This window comes from Primulina eburnea, chromosome 5, assembly GCF_022965805.1.
Source record: "Primulina eburnea isolate SZY01 chromosome 5, ASM2296580v1, whole genome shotgun sequence".
NCBI lineage: Eukaryota > Viridiplantae > Streptophyta > Magnoliopsida > Lamiales > Gesneriaceae > Primulina > Primulina eburnea.
In genome coordinates, this window is record NC_133105.1 from 4691662 (window position 1) to 4715579 (window position 23918).

At 33.3% G+C, this 23918-nt stretch overlaps 4 protein-coding genes across 5 annotated transcripts; 2 read left to right on the top strand and 2 right to left on the bottom strand.

Moving 5' to 3' along the window:
• Positions 1-6338: 6338 nt before the first annotated feature.
• LOC140831897 (protein SRC2-like) lies at positions 6339-6812 on the bottom strand. The gene has a single exon (XM_073195609.1). It carries the CDS (start codon positions 6810-6812, stop codon positions 6339-6341), a length of 474 nt encoding a protein of 157 aa, XP_073051710.1.
• Positions 6813-11413: 4601 nt separating this feature from the next.
• Positions 11414-16909, top strand: LOC140832560 (chaperone protein dnaJ A6, chloroplastic-like). 2 transcript variants are annotated; one of them, XM_073196646.1, is made up of 8 exons: positions 11414-11540; positions 12082-12250; positions 12717-12840; positions 13387-13444; positions 14880-14922; positions 15458-15506; positions 15606-15686; positions 15849-16909. In XM_073196646.1, exons 2-8 carry the CDS (start codon positions 12144-12146, stop codon positions 16689-16691), a joined length of 1305 nt encoding a protein of 434 aa, XP_073052747.1. In that variant the 5' UTR covers positions 11414-11540; positions 12082-12143; the 3' UTR covers positions 16692-16909. The 2 variants fall into 2 exon arrangements, with proteins under 2 accessions (XP_073052747.1, XP_073052748.1); XM_073196647.1 differs by having other exon boundaries at positions 11453-11540; positions 12144-12250.
• Positions 16866-18138, bottom strand: LOC140832561 (pathogenesis-related thaumatin-like protein 3.5). The gene is made up of 3 exons (XM_073196648.1): positions 18020-18138; positions 17175-17838; positions 16866-17077 (listed from the first exon to the last, which is right to left on the bottom strand). The coding sequence occupies exons 1-3, from the start codon at positions 18084-18086 to the stop codon at positions 16945-16947; spliced, it is 864 nt and encodes a 287-aa protein (XP_073052749.1). The 5' UTR covers positions 18087-18138; the 3' UTR covers positions 16866-16944.
• Positions 18139-19787: 1649 nt separating this feature from the next.
• LOC140832562 (auxin transporter-like protein 3) lies at positions 19788-22908 on the top strand. The gene is given in 9 exon segments (XM_073196649.1): positions 19788-20020; positions 20158-20343; positions 20535-20647; positions 20796-20979; positions 21135-21232; positions 21461-21668; positions 21817-21948; positions 21950-22075; positions 22462-22908. Coding segments are annotated over 9 exon segments (1398 nt in total). The 5' UTR covers positions 19788-19861; the 3' UTR covers positions 22654-22908.
• The last annotated feature ends 1010 nt before the right edge of the window (positions 22909-23918 follow it).

Consider the following 23918-nt stretch of genomic DNA (forward strand, 5'->3'; position numbering starts at 1 on the left):
TAAAAAAATCATTTATAAATTGAGGGTAATTAAGTCATTTGTAGTGTATTTTATCATTTGATTAAAATTATCACACCTTCTATTAGAGATATTTTATCCTTCTAAAAAATTATTTATCAAGGGCCCATGATATTATCATGAGCTTTTTAAAAATGTACCAAACATAGGATAAGGAGGATTATTTATCAATCCCTCTCTTATCCCATGTACCAAACTATGCCTAAGAGTATTATTTTTTATTGCGAATATGGATAGGGTTGACCCGTCTCACAGATTAAAATCCGTGAGACGGTCTCACATAAGACTTACTCTATTATATATTATAGAAATAAACTAAGGAATAATTTATTCTTCACAAAACTTGTGAAATTCTAATATTACTAAATAGTATATTTTTCAACTAATTTATTTTTCACAAAAAAATTTTTGAGACGAATCTTTTATTTAAATAATCGATGAAAAAATATTAATTTCTATACAAAATATTATTTATCATTTTAAATATTGACAAAATTGACCGTCACACAAATAAAAATACGTGAAACTTTATTGGTTTTTAAAAAATGCTAGCTTTATTAAATGATAATATACTAAATATCAAGGTTCTAAAAAGCGTGAAGTGCACCGAAGTGCGGATATCGAACTCCAAGCTTTTCAAGTTTAAATGAGATTAGCACATGCTTAAGCGTGAAAAAACGTCTTTTATTTTAGTGTATTTGTAATTATCTTAAACCAATAAATAGATAAAATAATACATAAATATGATAAATTTAAGTCTGATCCATTAATTATCATATTTATAAAAGCATAAAAATTTAAATTACAATCGTTATTTGTTTTTGCAACTAGAGCGTAAATGCTAAATATTTGTGAAATCATTATTAGATATATTTAATCATAATTAAAATTAAAACATAAACATCTAAATTATAAACTTAATTTATTATTTTAAAATAAAAAGACATATCTTCCAAATAAAAAATTAAAAATAAATAGATGTGCTTAATTGTGCTTAAATATATTTAATTAAACGTTTTAATTACGCTTAATTCAGTCAAACTATAATTTAACCGTTTGTTTTCATTTTTCTCCGAAATAGGACGTGTTTGTCAAGTTTCAAGTTTAAGCACACTTACACGGATTTTTTAGAACATTGCAAAATTTATTGTCTCAAAAAATATATAATTATATTTAAATGTGACTCATTTTTTTTAAATAAATAAACTAAAACGTCAAAAAGGTTTTGACCGACACGATGCGAACGTGTAGGTCACTTCACAAAAAGCAATGGGTTGTACCAGTACTATTGACTAATTCGTTTTTCCTTTTTTTTTTATTAAAAAAAAAAAAAGAATAACTATGAGAATCTTGGATTCAATCCCTAGTATCAAATATAATTTAGAATTTAATATTTGTGTTGAAAATTTGTTTGAGCAATTGAATTCTTTCAATCCACGTGTTTTTTTTCATATAAGTTTTACAATATTTTTTGGGTTCAAATTATATACATATTATTGAAATTGTGAAATTAATTTATGAGTTTTGAGTACAAATGAATTTTAATTTTGTATATTATTTATGCTATATGTAAGACACAAAAACTAAAAAAATATAAATATATAAGTACAAATAGTTGAGATTGTAACATAAATGTAGAAATTTTATGCATCAATTTATGGTCAATAAGGTACATCTTGCAGAAAATAATGTACAAATATATGCATTTAAGGCATTAGGTGATTTAAATTGAGTATCAATCAACTTCAATTGGATATATGTAATATAATTTTAAGAATTTTTAATTTCATAATAGTTGAAATAAAAAACATAGCAGATCAGGAAAAAAACGAAATGTGTTGTTGAGTGTAATAGTTTTATGACATAAAACTCATATTGTTTCTCACTGTCTAATTTTACAAGACAAATCTTCTACTAGTTTGACCATACAAGAGTATTATTTTTCCTTCGATGTATGGATTTGGTCGACACATGAGACATGGATATAGACATGCTAGACTTATCACATTATAGTTATTCATTTTATAAAACTTATTAATTATTTGTTATTATTTGCAACAAACCAATTATACAACTTATCAATCATTTAGACGACGACAACAACTTCGTGAATGAAATAAAATCCCTTAAATTCGTATTATTCAAAATGGACTTCTTTTTATGAACAAAAAATCAGTTCATCCCGTACATATATATATATATATATATATATATATATATATATTTTTTTTTTTTTTTTTTCCTTAGGACAAACGAATAGCATTTTGACAGAAGCAAGAAAGGGACAATGCTTGTGTTCATGGACCCATATGTAATAATTTCAATCATGCCTAATTACAGTTGCCTCTGTGCAAATGCAATATTTTCTTTTGAAGTTAAATGTCATTTTCAAGACGTATGTTGAACAAAATAGAAAGACAATTGTGAATAGAGAGTTTGGGTGGGCAAGAAAAAAACAAAACTTTAGTGAGAATATTACTTTTTATCCAATCTTGTCATAAAAAAATGTGCTTTGTGATTATAAACTCTCAAATATAATATTTTTTAGTTCTTTGTTTTATATCCTAACAATAACTCAAGATAATCAGCAAAATTAACCGTTATTGTAAAATTAAGTAACTGATTTATCATAACGAACACGAGAAAAATAGTTTCGTTTTCGTCTATCCATGCAAAACGCAATATGTAAAACATGATCGGAAGTTCGGAACCGATTATCCGGAGTACTTTTCAAAGCCGGAGAAGTTTTCACATGGATCCATGTTTATTGAAGGCTAGTTTTACGTTGACAAGAGAAATGAAAACAATACTGTAGCCACATGGAGTAAATGGCATCACATCAATCCAACCCTACTACTTTCATATGAAATGCAACATTCAATAAAAAAAAAATTTATATTATTGGAAGAAATAGGATTTAGGGTAAAAAAAAAAGTATTGTTTTAATTTAATCAATAAAATAAAAACATAAATGCCGCCGTATCCATTTCAGGCGCAGAGGGACACAGAATAATTGCATGAGTCGGCCCTGTTGTGGTTGTAATCTGTCCAATCCTTAAATTCAGACACAAGAAAGGAAATTTAAAAATGGACCAATCCAATCTACTTTTCTTTCTTTTTGGAGTAAAGTGGCAAGAGGAAGCTGTTTATGGTCACTAAAGTAAAAAGTCACATCGACGGGCCATATAGACATAGATTTATAGTCGAAAAGCCCAAAAGTGGATCTTTGAAAAATCCATCAGCCATTACTTTTATCGTGGACCGGTCCTTGTAAAATTATGTGAAATAAAGTTTTTCTTATGTTTTCACTCCTTAATTAATTACATGTGGGTATTTGTCTATTTTACTTTTAAATAGTTAAAAAAGTTCATAAATTCTCATCTCAACTTTCCACTCTACCAAAGGCAATCGAGTTTTGAAACTCCACGACACAAGTTTTAGAACTTGTACTCATAAATTCTCATGGGAAATAATGCAACTGTCTGAAGCAAAAGGAATATTGGGATGCAAATGAGTTATCGCCATGAAACTCAATTCAGATGGATTGTTGGAACGTTATAAAACAAGATTTGTGGCTAAAGGTTTTACATAGATACTTGGGATCGATCGACGACCAGGAGATCTCACTAGTTGCAAAAATAAATACTGTCAAAATACTGCCATCCTTGGCTGGAAATCTTGATTGACCCTTACAGCTAATGGATGTAAAAAATGTTTTCCTGAATGGATTCATGGATGCTCTACCAGGCTTCGAAAAACAATTTGGAGAAACAATATGCATATTAAAGAAGACTACATATGGTTTAAAACCAATGTTCTAAAAAGCGATTGGCAGTAGACGGATGGTCACCCATCATCTAGCGCCTAAGTGACGTCTCTTTTTTTATCTAAATATCTAATTCTTCTTATTTATCTATATATTTCTCCAATAGTTCTTCTATATCATATTCAAACTCAAATTGATCTTTATATGATATAAATTGATTGAAAAATATGTCAAACAATATTTTTAAAAAAAGTTAAAACTAAAAAAAAATAAATTTCTATATATTAAATTAGGCTCCTGCCTTGGCGGTTCTAAAAATTGGGGCTAGCGTTCACGGACTTGGCTTGAGAAATTCTCGAAATTAGTACAGAATTCAGGTAATGCCGAGGCAAGTGCTGCTTATGTGATTATGGAGAAACTCCAAATGAAGTTAGACCATCCATTTTCAATCAGTCTTATGCGAACTAGAGAGACACTTCTAAAGGCACATGCTTGGTTCTTTTGTTCCGATCCTCTCAAAATTTACTTCCTCGGATCGTTTATATACATACACTAATGAAACTTTACTTGTTTAAATATTCATGGAACTTCAAGATTGGAAAGAAGCACTATCATATTGCAGATTAAACATTCCAATATATGAGAGTACGCATTTATGGGCTTCACACTTCTCCACAAGATAACTCGATGATGGTCCATGGCTTTACTGTAAATCAAATATTTGCTCATGCACTAAAATTCTAGTTTTATGATTATTTGTTCATGTACTGGAAGTCCAGTTTTATGATCAATGTAGTAGACAAAAACTGGCTATATTGGAGATAGATAGGCCAATCTTGTGTCCACTGACTAGCACCCAAATCACTGCGTTTCTTGGCCATTTGACATGTGGCGTTTGATATATTATGCTTTTTGGCTTTATTTCTTGGTCGTTAAAAACTAAAAATATATGGTTCTTGAATATACTATTCGCTAGGCGTGCCTTTTCTTTCCATGTTTTGAATGCTGAATTATATTCCCGCTTTAACACAGGTGTGTATCCAAGATTCCATCCATTATATTGCTTGGATTAATGCAATATTATACATGTGGAAAACTTGAATGGTAAGAATTTTTTATTTCCCTTTTTCTTCTATTTGTGCAGCTAACTTTGTCATCTTCTTTTCTTAGTTATTTGCTGCTGTCTATATCACGAAATCTGCTAAAGCCGATTCATACATTACCAAAGGTGTTATATTTGTCTACGTAACATTCTTATTTTCTGTTTCTTCATTTAATTCCCATGCAATTCATTTTTCATTTTTTACTACAATTTTTTAGTTCCATTTCATTGATCAATGCCCAGGAACTGCAGCATAGCTGATGCTCTTGATTTTATAACAGGCTGCTTGGCGAGACATGAGAAGAAGCAGTTAAGTCGCTTACCAAAGCCTGGGACTTATTACCAATCACTTATGGAACAATTGTTGGCAGCTTGGTTTATCTCACCGTGACTCGTCCAGATATCGCGCATGCAGCATGCTGTTCATGTAGTAAGTCAGTTTGTCACTGCACCAAGCTGTCAACAATATAGTTCGGCCTAGAACGACCATTGAGTATAAATGTTAAAACATGATATGTCTAATTAAGGCTAGAGCAATATTTTAAAGAGTACGCCATTCTTGTTTTATTTTCCAAACGTTATGTCGAATAATATTAAATCTATTTTTATCAAATTTTATTTTTTAATATTTTTTTAATAATACTCAGATTTTCTTATCTATAATAATTCTTTTATTGAATCAAACATAACATTATTTATTATATTAGTTTATTAAAAAAAACTATCTAATTCGAAAAAATATATTTACCATAACTAATAACGATCGATACAAGAACTTAGGAAAACTAAGGGAAAAAAAGCACAAGAAGTTATAAATATACATTATAATTAGATTGAATTAATTCAAATTAATAGAGTAATAATTATACATAATATAAAATTACCTTATAAATTCAAATTATTTTAAAATAATTAAACTTCACAACATTAGATAAACATATTATGAAGTCAACTGGCTCATCATTGATATTGCGTAGTCTTTCTTTATATGAATCTAACGTCAAGCTTTATTTCATATTGATTGCAACAATTCTCAACTAATTAATATTATTTTGGATGTAGAGTTTACCTTTGGCTTGCTTGACTTGCAAGCTTAACATTATTTGAGAACGACTTTCTTGTAATTGGCATACCTTTCTTGATACACAAAACAAAAAATCAATTCGATTCTTGAATTCCCAACTTCATGCCATATCTGAATTTATTTACATGTGTTCAACTTACTGGGTTCAGTATCTATGCACAGAAGCTCTATATCCAAGGCTTTTTTTTTTTTTTTGACAAAAGATAAGTGAAACAGTGGATTGATTTCTCACAGAAGCAAAATATCCAAAGATATCATAATATTTACAGGTTCCCACGCAATTGTTTTTCCTCTCTTGGACACACACATGCAGTACCATATACTCATGAGAAATGGAATACAAAAACCAAAAGTAAATTAATCAGTACTCATCCAAGACTCATTCCCGCAGCAAGATTTTCAGCCAACAGCAAGTCATCGAGCATCACCTTCTCTCCAAACCTGCATGAAAACCTGATCCCACCCTGGGAATGTACGCAGCCCTTCTGCACAGGAAAGCTCAGGATACAGCTCCCACCCATAGGCTTAGCGAATTCGAACAGCTCTTTCATGGGAGTATGTATTTCTCCAACGTATCTGTCTCCCAGCTTCCTCTTACAGTACAGCTTGATCACCAGCATGGTGTTGTAGTGCTGTATCATCGATTCACTTATGGTGTACTTCATGGTGAAGTTCCATGTCGGGTTGGTCTCCCCATGCCCGTCTGTCGGGGTCCGTTTCTCCGCCTCCAGGTTGTTCGACCCGATCGAAACCCGGGCGTGGACCTTCATCTTGCCCAGGATGCGCACGTTTTCCAGGTCGTGTGCTGATATTATGGTTATCTCAAATCTCCTGCACTCCATGGGATTAATTGATTAATGGTCAAGATGATCTGTGTGAGGATGATATAGATACATACGAATTATATATATAACAAATCGTTGGAGAAGAAGAAGACGACTAGAAGGAGATGGTTTGTAAACGTATAGAATTTCATCGAAGCTGCAGCCAGCTGAGGAAACATAAATATTTGCAAGATTCAACTTGTGACTTTTTAATAAAATAATATTCGTACATAATTCAGAATTTTTAATCCTATAAATTATATAATTTATTGGTCGTTACAACTTACAAAAGTTACTGAATATATAATTTAAGCATTTAAATTTAGATTTTCAGTGGAAGGAAAATTTAAATAGACATTTTGGCTGATTGAGTTGAACATGACATCGAAGAACTCCCTTGCAATTTCGTCATTAATTGGCCGCAAACTAAGACTTGTCGGTTTTAAAATATTTTCGGATCCGAATTAAAATCAAACTCACTTCACTCTACATTTTTTTATTTATAAGAGTAGTTCTCCTGTGAGACTGTTTCACGAATTTTTATCTGGGAGATGGGTCAACCCTACCGATATTCACAATAAAAAGTAATACTCTTAGCATAAAAAGTAATATTTTTTCATTTGATAACCAAAATAAGAGATCGTATCATAAAGTATGACCCGTGAGACCGTTTCAGACAAATTTTTACCTTTTATAAATGATTAATTTCATTTTTATCGATGAAGATTAAGTCATATAGTGCAACGAAATTTATCGGTTTTTGGATATAATCATAAGAATCACTTTATATATTGAAAATTAATATAAATACATATAGGAATAGTAAAATCCAATAACAAACATGATGATTTTTGAAGTTTGACTAGCTATAATTAATAACTTGAGATAAAAGTGGAATAAAAAATGATTTTAAATTTTCCTTAAAAAAGAAATTAATCAAGGGCCATCAGTTATCCTTAATTTCACCGACTTAGTCCCACACACATTTTTAGTATCTGTCTTAAGAATGACACAACCATATCAATAAGGATAAATTAAATTAATGTTGTGCAAACTAATTCACTCTTTTTTTTTAAATAGTTGGTCAATCGGATAGTCCATATCGATAAACTTAATTTATTAACTGGCCCTAGCCAATTTAAATTTTTCATAGACGACTTGACCATAAAATTAAATCATATCAATTTTTTTTTTTTTTTTGATTTCCACCTTAAAGAAAGGAATATTATACATCTCTCTACTTACTAATTAATCACGATGCAGTGTATATAGTCTTAGTTTTTGTTTGGTTTGGAGGATCTCGATTGAAGAATATTTTGTATATCTGAAATCCATCGCGATGGTTCAAAAAATAATCAATTCAGATTTAAAATATATTGTTAAGTGGATTTATCGAAATAAATTTATCACGACCAATATATCATTCCCATTTCGATTTCTTTTGGGCTCTTTATAACACATTTTCTCCTACATATATACATTGTTTGCTCTTAGATACGTTCTGATATCATGGCATGTATGCACAGACGGCATACATGACTTAAGCATAGTTTAGTACAAATGATAGGATAAACACGTGATATATAATATAAGGATAAGTTAAGTGTAAATAAGATGTAGGATATTATATTTAATGTTTGGTATGATTTTAATAAGAGTGATTAAATTTATATATTAGATTGTAATGACAAAATTAACCTTATCATAATAAATTTTATAATTTCAAAGTTGTTGCTTGAGTTCATATTTTTTATCTGTTCATGTGTCGATAGTACTTGCATGATTTATTTATTTTTACTTAATTTTATATATTATATAATATGATAATTGAGCCCTTGATTTTTTGAGTCAAGTAAAATATCAAATTTTAAGGTTAATCGAGTGATAATAATAATTTTATTGAGATTTATAAAAATTATTTATATAATTATCTCGAATTCATTTATATAATTATCATATTATATAATATATAAAAATAAATAAAATATTTATTTGATTTTAATTTCTACCTACTAGCATAAATTTATAAAAAAAATCATTTATAAATTGAGAGTAATTAAGTCATTTGTAGTGTATTTTATCATTAAATCAAAATTATCACACCTTCTATTAGGGATATTTTATCCTTCTAAAAAATTATTTATCAAGGCTCATGATATTATCATGAACTTTTTAAAAAGATATCAAACATGAGATAAGAAGGATTATTTATCAATCTCTCTTATCTCATATACCAAACTATACCTTAGTGTATTGAGAAGACATTTGATTTATTTTACATCTATCTATTTGTCAATATAATAGGCTGTGAAATTGCAATGCAAACTGCGGAGAAATCTGTCTCTGAATTTTTCTTGCTTCGTTGAATCAAAAGTAAGACGGAATATGACAATCCATCATCATCCAAGGATTATATTGAATATATAAACGAAAGTCAACCATATGAAACTGGAGATTAATTAGCTGACAAAGAAGGGGCGCCAACCCTGTCGCGAGGAATCAACCGCAATTCCGAGAAATGTTTAAGAAATACATTTCCTGGAAAATCGATCAAAATTATGTGAATTGCAGTGTGGAGAAAAATCTTCAGGATGTGAATACACAAATGGCAGCATTCCAACTTCAAGAAGCAGCCCAAAAGTGACAAACCAACATATCCGTATAAAATTCTCAACACGGTTTTCATATGGTCGAGCATCCAGAGTCTTACTTTGTGGCTTTCTTTGTAGTCAGCACGTGAACATACCGAGGAAAACACATATCCCAAAAACGCATCGTTCCTACTTTTTCAGGTAGATTACGAAGCACATGGATGTCTGGTGGGTTTACAAAGGAGAACTGGCCGACGATATTAACCAAAGACGGGCCAAACTAACAAGAATTCTTGGAATGCCGTGGGCATTGTTAAGAATGGAACTTGGACCTAACTCAACTCCAAAAGCTAGCTCTTGGGGTTGAGTTAGGTCCAAGTTCCAATCTTAATATGATATCAGAGCTCGGGTTCCACCGTTATGTGTTGGACTGCCTATAATTAGGCCACACGTTCCAGATGTTCATTCCTGGACGTGAGGGAGGTGTGTTAATTGTCCCACGTCGGTTGGTTAAATAACATGAGAGTTGTATATATGGGCTTGGACAATCCTCCCCCTTGAGCTACCTTTTGGAGTTGAGTTAGGTCCAAATTACAATCTTAAGGTTTCTCCGCACCACATTTGGATATGCCTTTCCCAAGTGAATGAAAAAGAAGCAAAGAGAAGTCAAATTGAACGTTAAGTACCGGAGCCAGTAAAGGGGGAGGTATAGAAATCCTACGGCTTTTCCCTCCATGCCATGAGATGAGCCCAGTGCATTGGACCAATGGACTCATATCTGATTAGGATAATAAACTATTTGAAAGACTTTAGGAGTTTTGTGATTTATGGTATTTAGTTTTCTTCCTTAATCAACCCTCGAATATGTTATAAGATCTCGGAATGATCTTCGAGTTCTGGGGAGAATTTGCAAAAGAATATCACCGGGAGGGATCTCGAGGACCGTTGCTTAGTTAGTCTGATCAATCAGTCATTTTAGAAAAGGGAATGGACGATCGGGCTTCAAGCAGCTAATCTGCGGAAGTGGAGCATGACCCTAATCTCAATCAGTTCTATACATATAAAAAAATCAAGCAAACCGAATTGAAGGAAGCCAGCAAGGTCCAATTACAGTTGCTAATTATGTAAAAATCTGCTAACATGCAGAGTAAGAGTTTGGACATTATGTGTCCTAAGAAAGTTAAACTTGAGGTTGGACATTCTGTGTCCTAAGGAAGTTAAATCAGAGGTTCAATTCAATAAGCTATACCGAAAAACATTAGGAGGAGGATCTAGCAAAAATACAGAACATAACAAGGCAAAGCAAGAACACTGCAATTTGCTTTCACTTCAATAAAAGCTAAAAAGATGTTGACAAAGATGTTGTAAATGAGTGTAGATCATACGAGCTGATTGATCGCTTTCGTGTCCTCGGATAATGATAATCGATAGGCAGAAAAGTCACTATATTCTATGTAGAAAAGAAGATTTTCTAAGATTATGAGCACATCTTCACACTTAAGTTATGTTGCAAGAAAACCAGTATATATATCACAGAGTACCAAAACAACAAAAAATACCAAATCTCGACATGAATTTGTAAAAGCCTCAAGACCATCCAAGAAAGTGGCATTTGCATCATTGGTATTCCTATAGAAGATAATGAATAAGTTTTACTAATACCATTTTATAGTAATAGATAATTTTAGAATCCTAAACCATCCCAGAAAGCTTAACTTGTATTTTCTAATGTCTATCAAAGAGAATGAACTTTGATCATTTTCATATTTTTACAGACCTGGTATTTTCTAAGGTATTTTTTTTATATTATTGGATTTTTACTTTTTAATTGATTTTTTTTAACTTTCTATTAAGTATATACGACACATTTTGTTATTTTAATTTAAAAAATAAATAACAGTAAGAATTTATTATTATTATTTATTTCATTTGATTTAAGTAAAAAAATCTATATTTCATTTCATAATAATAAAGCTTTATTTTATAGTAAATAATAAACAAAATATATTTTTTTTTAAATTATTTTTGTGTACAAGGCAAAGGCGTAAGCGACTCTATCCCCTGGATTCCCCTCCCTTCAGTTCCTTTTGTTGGCTGCTCTCATTTCCTCTCCAGCTGCGCTTTTCTCCTATTATCAGAGTGCCGAAGTTTAAAGGTATGAGATTATTCAATCACCAGTTCGTATGTTTTCAAGTTTTTACTCAGAATTTAGAACGTTGTTCAGTCATACACAATCGGATGTGGGGCAAGAAAAGAAAAGAGAAAAATAGCTTATATTTTGTGTATTTTTTCTGAATGAGTACATTTCTTGTTAGGAATGTTATTTTTTAGTGTATTCAACGTGTTATTCTGGAGTCTACAGGAAAGGGAGAGAGAAATTCAGGCAAAGTTTGAATCTTTTTCTGAATTATTTTTTCAACTTCTTGTATAGTTTATCAATATTTTCTGACTTTGAGTAAAAAAGGAAGTAGTAGAGGTGATTGAATGTTAAACCTTTGTCCCAAAAGATTGTTATACTGAATTGGAAGTTGTATTTTAGTTGTTGATTTTTTTTTTTTTTATCATTGATTGGCACAATATGGCCTTATGATTTCAGATAGCTAGAGTGACTTAAGTTTTCTATAGCTACTGGTTAACGAGTCTTAGATAATCTATTTATGGGTTGGATTATATCTTCTATGTTATTGTGATTGCAGCTTGTCTTAATTTGGCTAAATCGTGCATTCCTGACCTTACTGTTTCGAATTTGCTTGTCAAGATGGCTATCATACCTTGCGGAAGCACACAGATGAACTGGTGGGGAGTTCAGTCTCAAGCAGTTGTAAGAAACTCAGTTACGAGTAACTTATCAACATCTTCAGATATGTATGCCTTTTTCCCTTCAATTTTCTTCACATCAACTTACTTGGTACCATCTTCAGTTTTGTTTGGTGCTGCATCAACCAAGAACGTTGTTCAATCTTGTGCTTCTGCATCTACAATATCCTTAATCTGGTCAATGTGTAATGTAGTAGTGTGATGGTCTTGCTGTCTCACCAACCTCTTGTCACTCACTATTGATGTTATGTGCACATCGAATTTTCCAGGATTGTGCTGGTCTTTTTAGATGTCAAATTTTTCCGTACATTTGAATGTATAGATTTATGCAATTTCACTCTATTCACTAAGAATCTTCAAGATGCTATTTACACCTTAGAATACTTATACCATAAGGCTCAGATTTACCTCTTATTGCTTAAAGGTCCTTAAATAGATGTTATATATATAAAAAAAAATAGATGTTAAATCATTGCATGGTCATACGTTTATGGTATTGCTTTCTTATGTGCAGGAGGCTGGCATCACAGAGTTCCACATTATTTTCTCAAAAATCACTGAACACTCTTTTTGGTTCAGTGTCATACAACAGTTTAGCTTCAAAAAGAGGAGCCAGTCTCATTGTGAGAGCCGATAGAGTAAGATATCTGAACAATAATTTGATTATTGTCGTGACGACCTTGTTTCATATTTTCTGATAAATTAGTTGCATAGCACACATATGACATGCGTTGTAAACTGCTTAGTTTGAATAATTATATGCTGTAAATCCAATTAAGTCGATTTAAGATTGGTAAAATTTTCTCAATAAAACCAAATTAAATTTAGTAAATTAATAAATTCTAACTTCGTTTAATTAATGGACAAAAAAGGGTTATTCTAATAACTCAAATGGTGATATTTGAAAGAGATCGAAGGTCTCTTGTTGGTGACACAAAAAGGTGACCAAAAAGCCTTATGTTGGGGCTGTTGCTTGATATATGATGTATGAATATTTAATGTCAACAACGGGTTAATAATTGAGAGTTTAGCACAGGACCATCCTGGAAGAGATTTTTAGAGTGTGACTAGTGCAGCTAACCTTCTATGATAACTTCGCTTCATGATTTATTTTTGTAGAGAAGAGAGTGGAGAATCCTTCCATTCTTCATGCTTTTCACATGTAAATAACATCTTACACACAGGATTACTATTCCGTGCTTGGTGTGTCTAAAGACGCTAGCAAGTCAGAGATCAAAAGTGGTGAGTGTTACCTTCACTCTTTTTCGTTCTCTACTGTTATTCTTTTTCCTGTTAATTTTAATATCCTTATTATCAACTAGTTCATGTCTCTGATGGACTGACAAATCTTGTGAATTTCCTTCTGTCTCCCTTCACTTGAATATTTCACTCATACGTCAACAACCTTTTTCTAATATGTTAAGATATTGTGTTAATATTGAGATTTGGATCTGACTCAATCCCAAAAGTTAGCTCAAGGGGGGATGATTGTTCAATTCCATATATACAACTTTCAGGAACTCTATTCAACCGATGTGAGACATCTTAAGACACCCCTCACGCCCAGAAATGAATAAATGGATACATTAACAGGTGACCCAACTATGGACAGTCGAACACATAACGGTGAGTCAGGGTTCTGATATCATGTTAAGATTGAGACTTGGACCTGACTCGAATATGGACAGTCCAACACATAATGGTGGGTCTGGACTTTGATACCATGTTAGATTGAGACTTGGACCTAACTTCACCAAAAAACTAGCTCCTAGAGGAGGATTGTTCAAGTCTATATATGCAACTTCCAGTATCTCTATCCAATCGATGTCAGACATGTTAACATATCATCGTACTCTGTCAACTTATCTGTAAGATGACGACAATCACAAATACATAAAATATATGAAAAATTGAAAATGTATTAATATGGAAATCAAACAAAACTGATCCTCTCATTGTAATGAACATAAACCCTGCACCTTTTCTCAAGGAAATACTCAATCTCTTTGCCCTTGGCCCAAGCTAAACTAACAACAGAAAAATTTCCTATCCCCAAACAACCCATTTCTATTTATTCCTCCCCCAAATCTAGTTTCTTACTGTTAATTCCAAATATAGGAGACTTGGGCCTTTGTTTCCCTTTTTGGTCTAGGTCCACTGTAATTGGATCCGTAACAGGTTCCTTTGCAATAAAATTGATTTTGCCAGTGCATTGTAATATATTATAACTGGAAGAGGTGAAAGTATTGCCATGAACTTTGATTTCTATCTCACTATTTACATCACGCATTGTTCAGTTTTCACGCTGAAAACTGATTTTCAAATTTTTTCATTGACCAAACTTTATTATGCTGTCTACTCAATTAGTCGCTAATCGTTTCGTTTTTCTTTGATTTGTGCTGCTAATTTTTAGTTTTATTTTGAAATAACCCCTACAGAATCTGGGTTTAGAATCATCAGTTTTGTGATTTTATTCCATGAAGGCCTTGTAGATTTTGAATGAGTTCCTTGGGCAATATCTCTTTTGCTGTTTACATTTGGATTCTGTCCCCTCATCTGCTCCACAGTCCATTGGAAATGGAGATCCTCTCTGCGTTTTTAAATATGTTCTGTTAGTTTCTTATTTTTAAAGGAAACTTTAGAATTAGGCTTCATTAGTTATTCTTTTCTTTTTCAGTGTACAGAAAGCTTGCAAGGAGCTATCATCCAGATGTGAACAAGTAAGTTGTTCTACTGTGATTTTTATTGGTGTTCAACTATGATATTGTCTGGTTACTTTGTTCTTCGTAAACAGTTAGACGAATATTTAACATGAATTTGAAACAAAATTTCAGAAGAAGACAACCTGAAAGTCGTTTCTTTCTGGTTAGGGCCTTATACCTTATGTATCGAAAAGGGCAAAATAATCAATCACCTTTCCTGTTGAGACCATCATATTTAATGAAACTATGGTTAAACCATTATAATATTTTTTAATCTCATAGTCCTGCAATCCTAGCATATGCTAGAGAATATCACAGAGCGTTAGAAGCAGGTGTTTATAGTCCTTAAGCTCGCCCACATATATTACTGCATACATTTTCATCGACCCTCTCAATGTCAATTTACAGAACTTTATCATTTAAGACTATAAGTGTGTTGGTACGGAGGACTCTACATTAGCGCCATCATTATATTGTTTCCCTTGTGATAATTGTCTTTGCATGATATGACAGGCACAATCTTGTTTATTAAAATTTTGTATTTCAACTGCAGAGAGCCGGGAGCTGAAGAGAAATTCAAAGAGATTAGTAATGCTTACGAGGTACCATATTCCATCCTTGCTGTTCATGTTTGACAGTTGTGTAGGCTATGCTATGGTGGCTTGTAGAATCTGAAAAAACATTGGGTAATTTTTTTACAGGTTTTATCAGATGATGAGAAACGTTCCGTTTATGACAAATATGGGGAGGCTGGGCTTAAAGGCGCTGGCGCAGGAATGGGGGTAAGTCTTTTGTTTGTTGATTTTTTGCCCGATAGGAAAGTGAAAACCATAGAAGAGGAGCCAAAAATTGCTTATTTGAATGGTTGAAGACCTTGAGTTCAAACCTAGATAGTAGTTTGTTCTGTAGATGAACACTTGAACGTATATTCCTTTCAATGACAGGATTTCAGCAACCCGTTTGATCTATTCGAGTCCTTATTTGGAGGAATGGGTGGCATGGGAATGGGAGGAAGAGGCTCTCAGAACCGAGCAACAGAAGGTGAAGACCAGATGTATAATCTGGTTTTGAATTTCAAAGAAGCTGTATTTGGTGTGGAGAAAGAGATTGACATAACGCGTCTCGATAGCTGCAGCACCTGTGATGGATCAGGGGCGAAACCGGGAACAAAAGCAACCAAGTGTACCACATGTGGTGGCCAAGGGCAAGTCGTAGCATCGGCAAGGACCCCGCTAGGCGTCTTCCAACAAGTCATGACTTGTTCTGCATGTGGTGGAACTGGAGAAATCGCTACTCCATGCAACACATGCAATGGTGATGGTCGAGTGAGGAAGTCAAAGCGTATCAGCTTGAAAGTTCCAGCAGGGGTGGATTCTGGAAGTCGTTTGAGGGTTCGCTCAGAAGGAAATGCCGGACAGAGAGGGGGGCGTCCCGGAGATCTTTACGTGATCATAGATGTTCTTGCTGACTCGGTTCTGAAACGGGATGACACCAACATCCTTTACACCTGCAAGGTTTCATATGTCGATGCCATTTTAGGAACAACAGTGAAGGTACCTACGGTAGATGGGATGGTTGACCTTAAAATTCCATCAGGTACTCAACCAGGAACTACACTTGTCATGGCAAAGAAAGGCGTACCCCTTCTCAACAGAAACAATATGAGGGGTGACCAGTTGGTGAAAGTTCAAGTTGAGATTCCGAAACGTGTAAGCGGGGAAGAAAGGAAGCTCATCGAAGAACTTGCTGAGTTGAGCAAGGCTAAGGCTCTCAACGGTAGGAGATAAATGGTGCTTTTCTCTACGCATTCTATAACCCATAATAATTGGGGCTAGTAATTTAGTTAATCAAGGCAGATGAGCAAATCTACTCAATATACTTGTAAGAACTTCAGGATTCCTACTCAGATGTACACTCTCGGTCGCACCTACGGATTCATCGTGATTCACACCGAGACTATTAAGTCAATATAAATCAAATACTCAGCCACAGGGTGAATCCATCAGATTAAGTTCCAAAAACTTATATATATTCAAGTACTTAGAACATATGCCAAATTGCACTTGCGATTATCAAAGCAAGAATTGTCATCCTCCATCTATACCGGGGACTCGATCCCACTGATCCACTGCACAGCAATTTCTGGTTGTGATATGTGCACATAGTTTGCCCCCTGCAAAAATTACCCCCATCACCATGGAAATTCAGTGTGAAATTAATGTCAAAAGGGAAACGACGTGGCAATACACAAATTGTGGCAAAGTATGTACCTTGATGAGCAGAATGCAACAACGTAGTCGGTCCCGGAACACGTAAAAATACTGGTCGGGTCGTCATAAGCATAACTATATGCCTTGGGGCAAGCTTGTTTAAATATCCTCGAATAATAAGTAGGCTGGCATGTAGACGGATTCCCGTATACCCCCCGGCAGCAATACTCATCTGTGTTGAGCACATCACAGGCACTTCTGCAAGCCACAGTCCTTCCGCCCCCTTTCACGGCCAGTTCAGCCGGGCAATTCAGCCTCAAGTCTGAAAAGCAGCCTGCAACACTGCAGTTCCCCCTCCCATTTATCGGCGTCACGGTCATTGGCAAGTTGAAGCCATCGACAAGGCTAACGTCATAGAAATCTGTGACAGCCAACGTGAATTCCGCTAAAGACGCTGGTGGTTTGCCTGATGCGGCGCATTTGAGAGAAGAGCCGCAGCTACCAGTTTGGCAGGAGCCGTTTCCGTTCCGGTCGAAGTTGCAGCCGGTTCGACCCCATATGCGGCCTGACCAACCAACCGGCGCGACAAGTACCTGTGTCTGCCCAGGCTTGAGGGAGAATCCACCGCCGCCGAAGTTCTCACCGGGTGTGATGGCTGGCCAGATTGTTTCCTTGCAGTAGTTTACTACGGTGAAGATTCTCGCGCATTCCGAATACTGTAATCCTGCTCACGCATGCATGTACTAATTAACCCACAATACATCATTAATCTTGCAAGTTGCGACAAGTCCACTATTAAATTTTTAATTTAACACTGTTCTTACAAGATTTATTTCTCTCCATATATGAATAACAGAGGAAGACATAAACTTGCAATAGCGAAAGAAAGAGTAAATTAGTAGTACCCGTTATCAGTAGTAGTAAAACGGAGAAAATTACTGGTACATGAAAAAATCTAGAGGCGGCTGCCATAGTTTCTAATTCGGAGCTCTAAAATTAAAAGCAGAAGACATGCATATACAGCCTTAACTGGCACCTAAATATTGCATGCATGTGGTACGGAGATCAAGAATACGTGCATGCAAGGGAAGTGTAATTTGAAGAGTTAATCGTTTTTAATTACTTCTTTAATTAAAAGGAGATGGTTTATTCTTTTCGTCAATTTTTTCCACAAGTTATAAGCGGATTCTATTCCATTTCATCTTTCTACTTAACAATTGGTCATGAACCCGTTACATGAAACTAGAAGAATATGTAGATTTTATGGATGAACGGGTACCGTCAGGATTAAACTAATGGTGTATTTGGATTTTGAAGTATATATTCTCCTATACATTCTTAACTTGTTTAGCAACAACCCTGCCATCGATTTTCAAAATTCTAAAAATAGAGTTATTTAAAATTCTTCTATTGATCTTTAAACCGCTTGGTAGATGCTACTTACATGGATAATGATCTTATCCACTTAACACATGACACGCGTGTAGAATGATGAATCATGACCACTCATACCATACATCATAATTCATGAATTAGTGATCATGATGCAAAAAATTGATTGTCACTATGATCAAATTAAACACGTGGCAATAAATTATTAATATTACGGAGAATGTTGTAGGAGCTTTCACTTGTCTTAATTCAATGTACTGGTATCGGAGGGTGCTAGAATATAAGTAATGTTTAGTAAACTTCGTATCGAAATCATCGATTTTTCACAAAATTAATGAAACAAACGAGTAGTTTTTTTTTTCTCCAATACAAAATCGAAAGAAACTGATTGTTTTAAAAAAAGAAAGAAAGAAGAAAGAAAAAAGAAAAAGGTAATGTGTAAATTACTTCAGGAGATGCATCTCTTTTGGGAATCCAGTTGGCACACGTGTAGCATTAATGATGTTTAGCACTTAGCCTATCCCTAAATAATCATACTCTCCATATTCCATTAATTTTTAATCTAAACAATTTTTTCCCTTCAAATTAAAAAATAATGGTAATTGACATTTTTTTTTCGTTCTTTTTTTGTAATAATACTTTATACTTTGGGCTGCGTGTATCCATGCTTGTCCACGTATTTAATTTGGGCTCGAAAGTTTTCTTGTGGGCCCTCCCGCTCGTGCGTCCATGCGAGGTCAGGCCCACACCTTAAAAAAAAGCCTGCAGTGTGAGATTAGAAATATAATCTTGACTAGAGTAAGCTTAAATTTATGCGCTATTGGTTAGTTTCTATAATAAGATATATAATTTTGGTCGAGATGAGACATGATTCAATTATTTATTCAATATGTATTTACAAGTTTATTGTATATTTTTATTTCAAAAAATTTGTCAGAAAAATGTTAAGATTGAGATTTGGAGCTAACTCAACCTAAAAACTATATTAAGAGGAAAATATTGTCCAAATCTATATATATAACTTTGAATGACTTCTTCCAACTGAGACATTTAACATGCCCCGTAACGTTTAAGAATGGATAACTGAAGTTTGAAATTTACAAGAAATTATCTTACGGTCCATAAGACAGTCAACACATAACGGTGTGTTTGAGATCTGATATAATTTAAATTGAGAGTTGTACACATATATATCCCATCGTATGAGATGGTGGGGTTCACTCATTATACACACAAAAATAAGGAGGAGAAATAGGCTAAAAACAACAATATATATCACACAAAGAACTACAGAAAAGGGAGGAACACTTCACTCATAATCTCCTCTCACACAAAGTGACCATAGTTCAGCAGCCATGGCTTCGGAGAAAGTGGAGACTGTAGTAGCCGGAAACTACGTCGAGATGGAGAAGGAAGAAGAAACCGAATCCAGCTCTACTAAGAGCAAGTTATCGAAGCTGTTTTGGCATGGTGGTTCAGTTTATGATGCATGGTTCAGCTGCGCTTCTAATCAGGCACATTTTAAGCTAGTTTTTCTGGCTGCTTATGTAGATTTATCACTGTAATTTGTATGGTGCTTTCTTGCAGCAATTGTATGAAATGAATTAGTTCGATGTTTTTTTTATGATAATCTATTTATTTACATGGACAGGTTGCACAAGTACTGCTAACGTTGCCTTATTCATTTTCCCAACTTGGGATGGTTTCTGGGATTACCTTCCAACTGTTCTATGGTTTAATGGGAAGCTGGACGGCTTACCTTATCAGTGTTCTCTATGTAGAATACAGAACTAGGAAGGAGAGGGAGAAGGTTGATTTTAGAAATCATGTAATTCAGGTATTAATCAAAACAGTGGCTAATCATATAATTTTTTTGTAGTTTTGTCTTTTAGCTTCTTTTTTTTCTCTCGAGTTTTTCTTGATCTGAGAGGGGTTTTGATATTTTTTTCTACTCGACAATTTTCTTATCTAAATTTCATTAGCATATTCTTGAAGCTGATGATGAAAATGTGATTGGGTTATCTGCAGTGGTTTGAAGTTCTTGATGGGTTACTTGGAAAGCATTGGAGAAACATAGGCCTCTTTTTCAACTGCACTTTTCTTTTATTTGGATCTGTCATTCAGCTCATAGCATGTGCAAGGTACTTCCTCACATGGATCTATCGAGTTATACATATTTTTTCTAAAAATTCATGAAGGATCATCTCATGGCCGATCCGAGTAGGAGTTTTTCTTTTATTTGTTGTAATAATTCTATATATGTTTATAATTTTATGTTTGGATTTGCAGTAACATCTATTACATAAATGACAATCTTGATAAGAGAACTTGGACATACGTGTTTGGAGCATGTTGTGCCACCACTGTGTTTATCCCTTCATTCCACAATTACAGAATTTGGTCATTTTTAGGCCTAATTATGACAACTTACACAGCCTGGTACCTGACCATAGCTTCCCTTCTCCATGGACAGGTGAAATGTTTTTTTCTCATCAATATTTGCTGATCAGATTACTGTATATATATATGTCTATATATTAAACCAGGTTTACATTTGGCTCGATCAACATGGTTCTTTTTAAATTGATCAACATATAAATCATTTAGAATAAATTTTGGTGAATCAAGGTTGAGGGAGTGCAGCACTCGGCACCTGCCAAAATGGTTCTGTACTTTACTGGGGCTACAAATATTCTTTATACATTTGGGGGCCATGCTGTGACAGTGTAAGTTCCCTACCAAGTTTTAATATACAACAGTTCCAAAAAAAATGCCATGGTTCTTATGGTTAATCCACTGATTGACCATAGAGCTTGATAAGTTGTTACTGATCAGCGGGTTCGATGAGAGCGTAAAGATTGAACTTTCTATAATTTCAGAAGTCCTTGCAAGAGATTATGTACAAAAACTGAACTTTGGAACTTGTTGCTCTTTGTTTTTAACTACTAATATAGGGAAATAATGCATGCAATGTGGAAGCCACAGAGGTTCAAGCTAATATACTTGATTGCAACAATTTATGTGTTGACTTTAACCCTGCCATCAGCCAGTGCTGTTTACTGGGCTTTCGGAGATATGCTCCTCAACCGATCCAATGCCTTTGCTTTGCTACCAAAAACTCGATTTCGAGACACTGCTGTCATCCTTATGCTCATTCATCAGGTATAATTCGAGCATAATCAAGAAGAGATCTGACAGGACGAGCAGTGATTAATCCCAGTCCACCTTCTAATATATGTAACATCTATGCTCGTAGCATAAGCATATAATGTGGTCATTGAATAAAATTGAATTCTTACTTTCTGTGCAGTTTATTACGTTTGGATTCGCTTGCACCCCTCTGTACTTCGTGTGGGAGAAGTTCATCGGGGTACACGAAACAAAAAGCTTGTTGAAACGTGCCATAGCGAGATTACCAGTGGTTATTCCGATATGGTTTCTAGGCCATTATATTTCCATTTTTCGGACCAATTAACTCAACTGTCGGATCTTTGCTTGTTAGCTTCACCGTGTACATAATTCCTGCATTGGCTCACATGATCACTTTTGCTTCTGCTTCTGCCAGAGAGGTATCCATACGTTTGATTTTATTCAAGACAAACAAAAATCTTTTCAGAAAATATTACTTTTTTCTATCAATAACTAGTTGAATCATGCGATTCTTGATTTACCTTTATCATCAGTTTGAAATTAATGTTAGGCAGATAATGAAATAGACAACGCATGCGTTTCCTCCACCCCCACAAAACAAAAAAGTCGAGGAAAACATATACAAAAGAAAGTTTGGTCTGAAAATACTTTCAAGAAATACTTTTTATATACAGTAGTAAACAATTCATGTTTGAAAATAAATTATAACAATATCTTCTCCGATCTATATCTGTCTTCGATGTGCGGCCCTCGATTTCCTTTATACAATTACATTATTTAATTTTTAATTTTATTTTTTTGACAGAATGCAGTGGAGAGACCTCCAAAACTTGTTGGAGGGTGGGTGGGCTCGTATTCAGTGAACATATTTGTGGTGGCATGGGTTTTTATTGTAGGGTTTGGATTTGGTGGTTGGGCTAGCATGGTCAATTTTGTTCATCAGATTGATACTTTTGGACTCTTCACCAAATGTTACCAATGCCCTAAGCATAATTAAAGCTTGATTGTTGGTTAATTAGATTATTATATAATATGATATCAAGAATTAATGGTATTAATTAGAATTAATATAAGACAGAAATTTACATTACAATATGGGATTTATAAGTGTGTAAAAGGCTGTCATTTGTAACATCTTTTTTCTTCCTATAATTACTCTTTCTTGTAATGATTTCCTTTAACATGTATGTGTGTTCATTTTATGTGGTGTAATTCCCTTTGTTTTTTTGGGAATATATTTAATGTTTGATTATTCCATCTTTCATTTATATATATAATGCACCCTTTCTTAAATTTTTTTTCCTGTATTTTACAAAGAAAATATATTTTTCTATATACAAATTAAAACATAATATAATATTTTATTTTTTTAGAGATGAAATTCATGGGAAAAGAAAAAAAAAAAAAAAATATATATATATATATATATATATATATATATATATATATATATATATATAATTTTGATGAGAATGGGATCTTGCAACATCTGATTTTTATTTTTGAAAAAAAATAAAGATCTTTATCTTTTTTTTAAAAAAAAAAAGAAGATTGATCTTTTGAGTAGCGACTTTAAAATGTTTAGAAGTTAGAACCCACGTGTGATGTCGAGTCAATGCGACATTGATTCTTTCCTAATTTTTCAAATCTTTGTTTGGCGATTTCTCCAATGGACCACTTGGTTTGACAAGCTAACATCACCTCTTTTTTTTTTTTTACAAGATAAAAATAAATACAGCTAACAATCATTATTAAAGTGTAATCAAATAATTTAAGCTTTAAACATGATTTTATCAAAATAAAATTTGGATTAAATCTTCCAATCAGCTAAACTCGTGATCAATGAATTTTATCATGTCGCTAACCTTATAATTACGAAGAAAAAATTTAAGGAAAAATAATATTTTCACTATAAAAATAAAACTGGTCGGAATTTGTATATTGATTAAATAAACCATAATTTCAAAAGAAATAATTCAATCAACCCAATCAAACTTTGTATATATAATACCTAACATAGAAATATCACAAGATAGATAGAGATAACAGGAACTAATGAGTTTTGGTACACTAAGTATTCTATATTATTTTAGTTCAATCGTTGATATAACACTAAAAAATGCATGCTGACGTAAGATAAAAAAATTTGTCGACTTATAAGCGATTGAACCAAAAATATTCGAATATTAGAAGCTAATGTACAATAATCAAACTTTGACGAGTTAGTCTATAAATAATTCGACCGAATAAAGAAACGAAAAT